This window comes from Gordionus sp. m RMFG-2023, chromosome 5 (assembly GCF_954871325.1).
Source record: "Gordionus sp. m RMFG-2023 chromosome 5, tfGorSpeb1-WG-v2, whole genome shotgun sequence".
In the NCBI taxonomy this organism is placed as follows: Eukaryota; Metazoa; Nematomorpha; class Gordioida; order Chordodea; family Parachordodidae; genus Gordionus; species Gordionus sp. m RMFG-2023.
The window spans coordinates 8,938,094-8,949,001 of NC_088779.1; the positions used below are offsets into that span (position 1 = coordinate 8,938,094).

Consider the following 10,908-nt stretch of genomic DNA (forward strand, 5'->3'; position numbering starts at 1 on the left):
ATATAATTGTAATATAGAATAAATATGTATGCAACATGTTTTTATCTAATTTGGATAGGTAAGGTTTTCACATCTGTAAAATATCTATGTCCTAATGCCATTTTTGCAGAAATACGTTTATTTGGATGGTAAACCAGCATCTTCTGTTGTTTTTTTATAAAAATAAATAATACTTATTTTAATTTACAGTTAATAAATCAACACCATCTAGATCTAAATCTGGTACAATTGAATTGATATCTTTTGTTGTCCATTTAGGAAATGTCGATTTAAAATCAGGTAGGTTGTTAATACCAGGCCACATATTATTATCAGGTGTTCCTAGGGTTCTAAATATTCTAAATAATTGATCAATTTCTGAATCACCAGGGAATAATGGTTTATGGTTTAACTAATAAAATACATTTAAATATTAAGATGTGTACATATATATAAATGTACCATCTCTGCAAAAATGCATCCCAAACTCCAAATATCAACTGAAGTTGAATATTTACTAGTGCCTAATAATATCTCAGGAGCACGATACCATAATGTGATTATCTATGGAAGGTTTTATTTAATTTTATGATAAAATTACTTCATGTGTGTATTTTTGTAGAGGGAACCCAAATGACCGGGCCAAACCAAAATCAGCTAATTTAATTGAACCAAAGGAATTTATTAATAAATTTTGTGGTTTTAAATCCCTGTGTAATATTCGATGTGCATGACAAAATGCAATGGCTTTTAATAATTGCCATATAAAACTCTAATCTTACATTAATTTTTTATTAAAAAATTTAAATACTTTAGTTAATGATATGGATAGCATATTTGAAGATTCTTCTAAAAACTTTTTTAAATCAATTTCCAAATATTCAAATACAAGGTAGAGTTTGGTTTCAGTTATAATAACATCATATAATCTATGATAATAATTATTATAAATAAATAATGAGATATCACACCTCACAATATTTGGATGATCAAGTTCTTTAAGTATAGATATTTCTCTAATTGCAGTGCTAGGAACGCCTTCACTCTCACTTATACAAATATATCAATTTCAAAATTTATTTTATACCTATCGATTCGTATCTTTTTTAATGCCACATATTCTCCAGTTTTTTTATTTTTAGCTTTGTATACAACACCATAAGTGCCTTCGCCTATTTTATCAAAATTTTCATAATTTTCCATTCAAATGTGAATAATTTGGCGGTGAAGCAGACGAATTTAAAATCAGGTGATTATAAAAAATTAATCAGTATTAATTTGAAATTAGGTAATAACAGAAAATTAATCATTATTTTGTCTTGGTAAAATTTTTAAACGATCTACAAAGAACACCAAAATAATAAATCAAAATTTAATTATATAATTATTAAGTTTTTACTAAAAATGAACTCACCATCCCACTTATCTTAATAACTAAAATTTAAATCAGAATTTGGTCAGCTGATTTATAGGAATATTTATGTATTTTTGCATTATTATGTTGAATTATATTTTGAGGACTTATAAGTAATTCTAAATAGTATATTTAGGAACTTAAGGTAAATTGTAATCTCGTAAGTTAGTTGAACTTATATTTTGCGATATGGATATAAAAATAATAAAACATATATTATTGAGTAAATTTTCAAAGTATCAAATTAATATTCTAATTTTAATGTTATGTAAATATTTAAAAAATGTTTGATATGATAACCGGTTTTGTGAAAGTAAAAAGTGCAATATACGGAATTAGAGCGCATGCGCCCTCTCAAGCGTTGTAGTTACAACAGAGCTACGCTAGGTTTTCCTCATTTCCATAATTGGAAGATTTAAGTTAAGTATAAAGTAAAATATGAGGAGCCCTTCACACGTTTGTGGGCAAGCCGCACGTACTTGTAGGCACAACATTTCGAAAAATTTTGCTTAAACCTCTATAGGCTTTAATTTAAAAAGAGTGGGACAAAGAAAAAGCCTATACCCGAGAACTACAGTATAATTTAATTACTTTAAAGGTGGGTGATGGCTGATTTTAAGCTTAATTTCTTTAGTGTAAGTTATAATTACTATCAATATTGAGATATAATGTACATAGAATCTGTAAATAAATATGATTAAAATAAAATAATATTTACCGTTCTAATCTTGATCAAGCAAAATAATTCATATATTTTGATCAAAATTAATAGTCAAATTGTCCCAGGAACAAAACAATAATTTTTAGTAACAATATAGTTAGAAATTTAATAAAATAAAAAAGATGAATAGCCAGATTTAACTATTTAGCCAAAAACATGAAATATAATTAAAGTGATAAAATTATTAATATTAAGTCATGATTTGGAATTAAGAGCAGAAATACCTATAGTTATTAGACCTGAGTTCACCTGAACTGGATGTTAAATTTTTGAAATACCTTGTGAATACGTTGTTAATTGCTAACCACTTTGTAAATTTAATGTCAAAATACACCATTGTATAAAATTTAATTAAGAAAATATAAATTTCATATTCACAAGTAGATATTATTCTGTTTGATAGTCAAAATAAAACAACTTTCTAGAAAAAAAAATAAATAACTAAAACAAGGTTAATTTTTTCAGGGACGTCGCTAGCCTTTACAATCTCAGGGGGCTCAACTAACAAAATATTATGGGGGGGGGCTTCGCCCCCTATATCCCCCCCCCCCCAATATGCGTGCCTTCAGCCGGATTTTTAATTAATATATTAAAGTTTCTAGGAATAAATCAATGTTACGAGTTTAATTTAAGTAAACGAATTTAATTTTTTATTTCATTTATTTCTAGATTGAAGTTTCTGAGAATATAAGTATAATGAGTTAAATTTTATTTAATTTATTTTTAAAATTTTACATCTATTGTAAAACTAAAAATATCATGATTATATAGCATGTTACAAACAAAAAATCAATTTACATATTAATATAATAATTTATATAAAAAAATCAATTTTCAAAATTTATAAAAAAAATCAATTTATATAAACATAAAAAAACAGTTTAAAGGTTAGTATTAATAGGTCATATCAACATTCCACCCTTTAAAAAATTATCTCCACTCAGGTTTTTCTAGCATGTGAATCTTATCGTGCAGTCAACCTTTCTTGATAGTTATATTATCATCATTTGTATATTTCATTAACTTTTGCTATTGAAAGTTTATTTTTAAGAAAAATATTTTATTATATATATATATAATTTTAGTCTTTATTTCATTATAAAATTATCGAATTTTTTGGGCAAAATTATATTCCTGCTTGGTCTTTGACTAACAAGACTCTGTTCTTGTATTCCTAAATTTTTATCATCATTTCTTCTATACAGTAAAAGGTATTGCTTTTTTAGTATTTGTTTTCAAATGTGTAATTTCATCAAGAGGTGTGCTACTCGTAGACTTTTTTTTAATATGGTCTAAATGTCTTCTAATAATTTTGTCTCCCGTATCCACTTCAAATATTAAATTCCCATTTTTACGTTTTACCCTGCCTTTGTCCCAACGTCTACATGACAGGATTTTCACTGGATGCAAACCCCCTTCAAAAACCTTTGCCTACCCCTCTAAAAAATTCCCGCCACCTTCGGCGGCGATGTTTTTTTATTATTATTTTCACCTATTTATTTATTGATACTCTTTTCAAATAATTTATAAAGGATAACTTAAATTAATATATCTCTACTACCAACTATCGATATTTTGTGAATATAAAGAATTTATTTTTTAGATAATAAATTTAATTAAAACCTCCATTATTAATAATGAATTAATTATTATGGCATTATTGCTGAAATATCTAAACCTTTTAAATTATATTTAAAGGATAGTTTATTTGGAAAACAATGTTTATGATTGTTTGCAATATATAGATTTGGTCGATGAATTGTATTATATTAATACTATAATAAAATTATTAATTTTTACAGCAATAAATTTTGTCTTATTTCATCTCAAAATTTAATAGATAACCCCCCCCCCCCCCCAAAAAAAAAATTTATCCTACCCCCATTAGCAGCTTACCCCCTACCCCCTCAAAAAAATAGGATACAAACTGTTCCCATCCCTCCCGCTCATGTAGACGCTGCTTTGCCCCATATATTATCCTTGAAGGTTTTATACCAAACTTTGTCACCATTCATGATATTTCCATTTGACGATAAATTGCGATTAAATTCATTCACTTTATCTTCTTGCGGTTTGATTAAATCCCATCTGCATCACTTCGCTTGGTATCTTGTTGGTTGTCGCGTTTGGTGTGTTGCGATAATTGAATAAAAACTTTTCTATAGCTATATCTAGGTCTATTTTATTATTACTTTCCATATTCTTTTTCATACATATTTTCATTGATCTTATCTTTCGCTCACACTGACCATTGGACTGTTGGTGGTGAGGCGTGGTGAAAATGTGATCAATTCCATGATCATTACAAATTTTTTGAACACGTTACTTGTAAAATTTGTACCATTATCACTGACTATCATATTGGGCATACCAAACAAGCAGTTTATTTTTAATAATTCTTTAATAGTAGACTCAGTAGTTATATCTCTCATTCTTCTAATGATAGGAAACTTGCTAAGTGCGTCAACACATACCAAGAAAGCTACCTTCAAACTGTGCAAAGTCGATGTGCACGCGTATGAATACTTTTACAGCTGTTTCCCATGGATTTTGTACATTATGAGGATTGCCCGCATATTTATTACACGTATCACAGTTTTTCACCTCCTGATCTATTTCAGCATTAAGACCAGACCACTACAAATAATCTCTTGCCAACAATTTCGTTTTCCCAGCACCAAGATGCCCTTTGTGTAATTCCTGTAATATCTCCTTTCTCTTTAAAAAGACAATCTTTAATTAACTCAGTTCCATTTCCATATTTTATATTTTATTCTTTATTTGTTCATGAATCTTTATATTGTTAATTACCTCCATTAATTCGATATCAATACTAGTTTCTTGAACTATTCTTTAAAATTTATTGGTAATTCACAAAATTTGTCATCAATTTTTTCATCATCTATCTCTAGCTCCCCGGAGGCGAGGGTTCGTATCCCACCGCTGCCACCATAAAGTTTTCTAGGAATAAATCAATGTTACGAGTTTAATTTAAGTAAACGAATTTAATTTTTTATTATATTTCATTTATTTTAAATTTGAAGTTTCTGAGAATCTATAATATATATAAAAGCCTTGTCACAAAAATCATGTCAAACTTTTCATGTCCCACTTCTCATATCACACTTTATAATAAAAAATTCAAAAAATCGTTAATTTTGAAAAATGCCTAAGGCCCAATCGGGCAAGATTTCGCTTACAAATCTAGATGGATTATTGGACTTGGGTTCGAACCCCGGCAAATGTTTTTTTTTATTAATCTGGTAAAATATTTTTTTTCTTAGTCTGACAAAATTAATCGAATAGATACAGGGGAGTCGCTAGCCTTTACAATCTCAGGGGGCTTAACTGGGTTTTATATTAATATATTATACTTTTTTAAAAATAGTTAACTCTGAACAATTATTCTGATTTTCATGTCATTTATTATATAATGCATACAAAATAAACTGACATATAAAAAACCACATAATGCAATAATATAATTCTTAGCAACTTACATTTACAAAAGGTTATCAAACTAGTATAACTCTCTGTTACCATTTTAGACAATGTTTTATACAATAAACTAACAAGTAAAAATTTTATAGGCCTCTACCAAATCAACAATTTTTGAAGAAAAGAATATAAACGACCAATCCAAATCATAAAACTATATGGTGGTTAGAGCTTCCTTTTAGATGACATGATGGAAGCTAGATAAGTAATTGAGAAAATTATCGTGAGATATTAAATTTCGAAAAGATTATCTTCCATTTTAAATGATATATAAACGACTACACAGTTGACCATTATTGTTTATCTAAAATATGCAATCATATTCTCTCAGCCGTTGTTGTAATAATCTTAAATTACATAGCAACACAAATAATATACACTGGTTAATTTGCAGTAATAGCCATGACACTCACGATGTAAACTTATATCAGAATTTATTTTGTTGGATAAATTGATAAAATAAAAACACTAAAAATTTTGAAAGAAATAATTATGCAAATATATTGCAGCCTGGAGTTATTTACACACAGCAATGCCATATTAGAAATGAAACATTTTCTAACTAAAAAATAAGGACCAGAATGATATGATGAAACAATTAAGATTTTATATATTGTCGATATTATATCTTAAAATAATAGTAGTTTGTAATAATAGCAAAAATATCCTTGTATTAAAAATTTAATTCAAAACTGAAAAATATAGAAAAGAGAAGAAAAGATATCAAATTTATTACATCTATTGCAGGATGAATAATAAAATGTCTAATTTTTAAAATTATTTTGGCGTTAAATACTTGAATGCATATTGTTACTATATTTATTATGAAAACCATTTATTAGTAAAATTTATTATAATATTAACTGTAATATATTATATAGTTGTCAAATACGTCTATAAAAGTGGCATTTTATCTAATATTTTATAACCAACTGTATATAATAGAGGATTTTAAACTATATCTATATTTATTTACTTTTTATAAAGTAATCTCTTATATTTATTTGGATCTTGAATATATTTTTAGGAATAGGTATGATAATTAAATATATAAATAAATATACAGTTGATTAGTCATTTTGAACTCGGCTAATTACAATATTAAATTTGTTAATTTTGAAATAATATATGATTATATTTATTTAATTAGGGTTATATAATAATTTAAATAATAAAAGTCAATTAAACTTCAACTATTAAAGCTAAATTAATATTTAGTGAGTTATTGATATTATATTTTTAATAAGAATTTGATCAAGCTGACATGGTGAAAATATAATTTATATGTATTAATCTAATCTAATAATTAAAATAGTATTCATTTAATAAAAATTTAAATAGTCTTATTAATTTCTAAAAAATAAAATTAAATCTATATATTACTTAATGGAATTATAAAAGAAATCATTCAGGGAGCTATCAAAAAAATTCATTGTTAGTTCAAGGGGATATTAAGGAGCCATTAAAAAAAAATTTTTTGCTTCAGGGGGCCAGCGTCTACATGAACGGGAGGGGTAGGAACAGTTTGAATCCTATTTTTTTGAGGGGGGAGGTAGGGGGTAGGTTGCTTTAATGATGGTAAGATAAATTTTTTGAGGGGTTATCTATTAAATTTTGAGATGAAATAGGACAAAATTTATTGCTGTAAAAATTAATACTTTTATAATAGAATTATTATAATACGATTCATCGACCAAATCTATATTAAATCATTGTAAATAATGGAGGTTTTAAATGAATTTATTATATAAAAAATAAATTCTTTATATTCACAAAATATCAATAGTTGGTAGTAGAGATAGATTAATTTAAGTTATCCTTTATAAATTCTCTGAAAAGAGTATCAATAAATTTAAAAGGTAAAAATAATAATAGGGAGACACCGCCGCCGAAGCCGGCAAATTTTCCCAGGGGGGGGGGGGTAGGCAAAGGTTTTTGAAGGGGGTTTGCATCCAGTGAAAATCTTGTCATGTAGATGCTGCAGGGGGCTCTTCAAATTTTTCATGGGGCTCGAGCCCCTGCGCCCTCCTCCTAGCGACGCCACTGAATAGATACGATTCAAAGTTTGTAGCTACTTTAAAATTCAAACTATTTTCCTGCACAAGATAATTAAATACATTTAGAACTTTATATGCATCAAGTACCAATTCAAATACTAGATTTATTTAAATACTTTTTTAATTCTTGAATTTATGTATAATTTAAAATTTAAACCATTATATGGGGAATCAGAATTTTATCTTTTAATTAATGAGGGACGAATCAGAAATTTTCCTATCTTATTTTTATAAAATATGTTAATAAAGTATATATTTAGTAATTTTAATTTTATAATCTAAAAATTTATTAATGCTTGATGAGAGTTTTATGTTAAAACCCTTAAGAAGGATCCATTCCACATTGAATTTTATACAACTTTATATCTCTTAATTAGGTAATTTTTATGCATAAGTAAATATTTGCATCTCTCTTATCTTTTCTGGAATTGGCCTTTCTACATGCATTCCATAGTTTTGTATATTTTCTCATAACTTCATAATTTAATTGTAGAATGTATATTTTTCATAACTTATAACATTTTTGATTAAATGTATAACTTTTTTGTTTTACTTATATATAATTTGACTATGATTAAAGTTAACCTCCTATTATTTGTTAACTAAGAATATATGTCTTAAATTTAAATTTATATTTTGTAACTAAGTAATAAATCATTTGGAAGGTTGGTTGTTTGTTTAAAATTTAAATTAGAATGAACATATTTTTAGCATGGTACTTTAATATGTATTCATGATTTTCATATAAATACTAGGAGCTAACCAGTAGAATGATAGGTAAATTAGATATTTCCCCTTCATTTGATCCTAATTTTGAAAAATTTTCCCAATAATATAAATGGCAAAAAAAATATATACATATTAGACAGATTTAATTCTTATAAACCCGTACATGACGCCTATTTTTCTGGATCCAAAAAAAAAAAAAATTATTCTGAGTTTTCCTGGGTTTGGGAAATATTTTTCACAATAATATGGGCTTGGAAGTAGCTTGGGAAACATTTTTTAAAATTAATATAGTCTTAGATTCCTTAAAATTTTTTAATTTTAAATATGGGTTAGAAATTGGCCTGAAAATTTCTTTTGGAGGCCAGGCCTGATAAAACCAAGGCCCATGCAACTTTCATATTCTGATTGTATTTTTAAATGCATTGTGACTTTTTATATATTTTATTTCAGTTCTCAACCATCAAAATTATTATGGTCTTTTTGAGAAAATTTTCCCAAGTGCGAGGACCTGGCTTGTGAATTTTTTTAATATTAGGCATAGGTGTAATATTTAACACAGAATATTTTTATGGCCCTCAGGTAAAAGCGAATTTAAATATATTTTTATTCAAAAATAGTATTCATTCTCAGTCTTAATTAGTTGGCCTTTATCTGAAGTAGGGGTATAAAAAATAAGATATGGTTTTTAGAGATTTACCTATCTCCCGGGTTGGGAAATAATTTTGAAAATTACTATGGGTTGGCCAGGCTTGGGAAAATTCTTTTTATAAAATTTTTATAGGTTGGGCTGGGTTTGAAAAATATTTTTATAAATTATATTAGGCTGGGCTTGGGGAAAATTTTTCAAATATATTATGAGCTAGAATGCTTGAGAATTTTTTATTATTAACTATGAGTCAGACATTGGCCTAAAAAATTTTTTATGCAGGCCTGGGCTCGGCCTGATCAAAAAACCTAGGCCCATGAAAATCTGATTTTGATTGTATTTTTAACATTATGTTTATTTAAATATTTTATTTCAGTTCTCAACTACCAAAATTAATATATTCACTGGGCTTGGAAGAATTTTTCAAAATTATTATGGCTTTGCACTTTGCCTGGGAATTATTTTAATATTAAATATTAGGTATAAATGATCAGTAATATTTATCAAATAATATTGGTATTATCAAGTAAAAGCTTTAAATTTAATTTTACCAAACCATAGTATTTACATTTAGTTTTAATGGATTAAACCTGACATGAAGAGGGGGGGGGGATTAAAAGAATAATAATTGGATTTTATTTTCAAATAAGAGGTAACAACTATCATAAAAGTAAGAAAATTCTCATTCCCCGTCATTTTTGACGGGCTATCTTCTAGTATAAGTATAATGAGTTGAATTTTATTTAATTTATTTTTATAATTTTACATCTATTTTAAAACTAAAAATATCATGCTTATATAGCATGTTACAAACAAAAAATCAATTTACATATTGATATAATAATTTATATAAAAAAATCAATTTTCACAATTTATAAAAAAAATCAATTTATATAAACATAAAAAAAACAATTTAAAGGTTAGTATTAATCGGTCATATCAACATATATAATACATTTTTAAGATTTTCTAACTTGGAATAATTATTCTGAATTTCATATTTTGTCATTTATCATATTATGCATACAAAATAAACAGGCATATAAATAATTAAAACAATATATGACATTTCTAAGTATAATATTTTTTAATACAAAATCTATTAATTACAGTATAAAATATTTTCGCTGATATAAAAAAATTTTGCTAAAGAATTACAAGTGATAAAAAAGGTTAATTCATACATATGCCTCAATAATGGTTTTTAAAAACCACATGCATTATAATTCTTAGCAACTTATATTTACCTAATCATGAAACTAATATAACTCTCTGTTACCATATTACACAATGTTTTATAGAATGGATCAATAAGGAAAAATTTATAGGCCTAACTAAATTAACAATTCTTGAAGAAGAGAATAAAAACGACCAATCAAATAAACTATATAGTGTTTTCCTCTTAGATGATAAGATGGTAGCTAGATAACTAATCGAGAAAATTATTGTGAGATATTATATTTCTAAAAGATTATCTTCCATTTTTAATGATATATAAAAGACTACAACACAGTTACCCATTATTGCTTATGCTCTTAGAAGCTATAGTAATAATCTTAAACTACATATCCACACAAATAATAGATGCTGGTTAATTTGCAGTCATAGACATGACACCCACGATGTTAACTCATATCAGAATTTATTATGTTAGATAAATTGATAAAACAAAAAACTTAATTAGAAGAAATTATGCAAATATATTGAAGCCATGAGTTATTTACATGGCAAGGATGCCATATTAGAAATGAAACATTTTGTAACTATAAAATAAGAACCAGAGTGATATGATGAAAGCAATTAAGATTTTATATATTATTATCGCACCACCTCTAGTTTATATCTTAAAATAATGGAAGTTTGT

The 10,908-nt window shown here is 26.3% G+C and overlaps 1 protein-coding gene across 1 annotated transcript; it reads right to left on the reverse strand.

Moving 5' to 3' along the window:
* Nucleotides 1–28: 28 nt before the first annotated feature.
* On the reverse strand, nt 29–1,191 carry LOC135930083 (cyclin-dependent kinase 2-like). Its single transcript, XM_065466871.1, has 7 exons — nt 1,067–1,191; nt 951–1,028; nt 791–908; nt 581–751; nt 442–543; nt 188–391; nt 29–143 (listed from the first exon to the last, which is right to left on the reverse strand). Exons 1-7 carry the CDS (start codon nt 1,180–1,182, stop codon nt 42–44), a joined length of 891 nt encoding a protein of 296 aa, XP_065322943.1. The 5' UTR covers nt 1,183–1,191; the 3' UTR covers nt 29–41.
* Between the last annotated feature and the right edge of the window lie 9,717 nt (nt 1,192–10,908).

Coding starts and splice junctions, on each gene's coding strand:
- LOC135930083 (XM_065466871.1), bottom strand. CDS start 1,182: ATGGAAAATTATGAAAATTTTGATAAAATAGGCGAAGGCACTTATGGT. Junction 1,029..1,066: donor AAAAAGATACGAATCGATAG/GTATAAAATAAA, acceptor TATTTGTATAAG/TGAGAGTGAAGGCGTTCCTA. Junction 392..441: donor GATGCATTTTTGCAGAGATG/GTACATTTATAT, acceptor GTATTTTATTAG/TTAAACCATAAACCATTATT.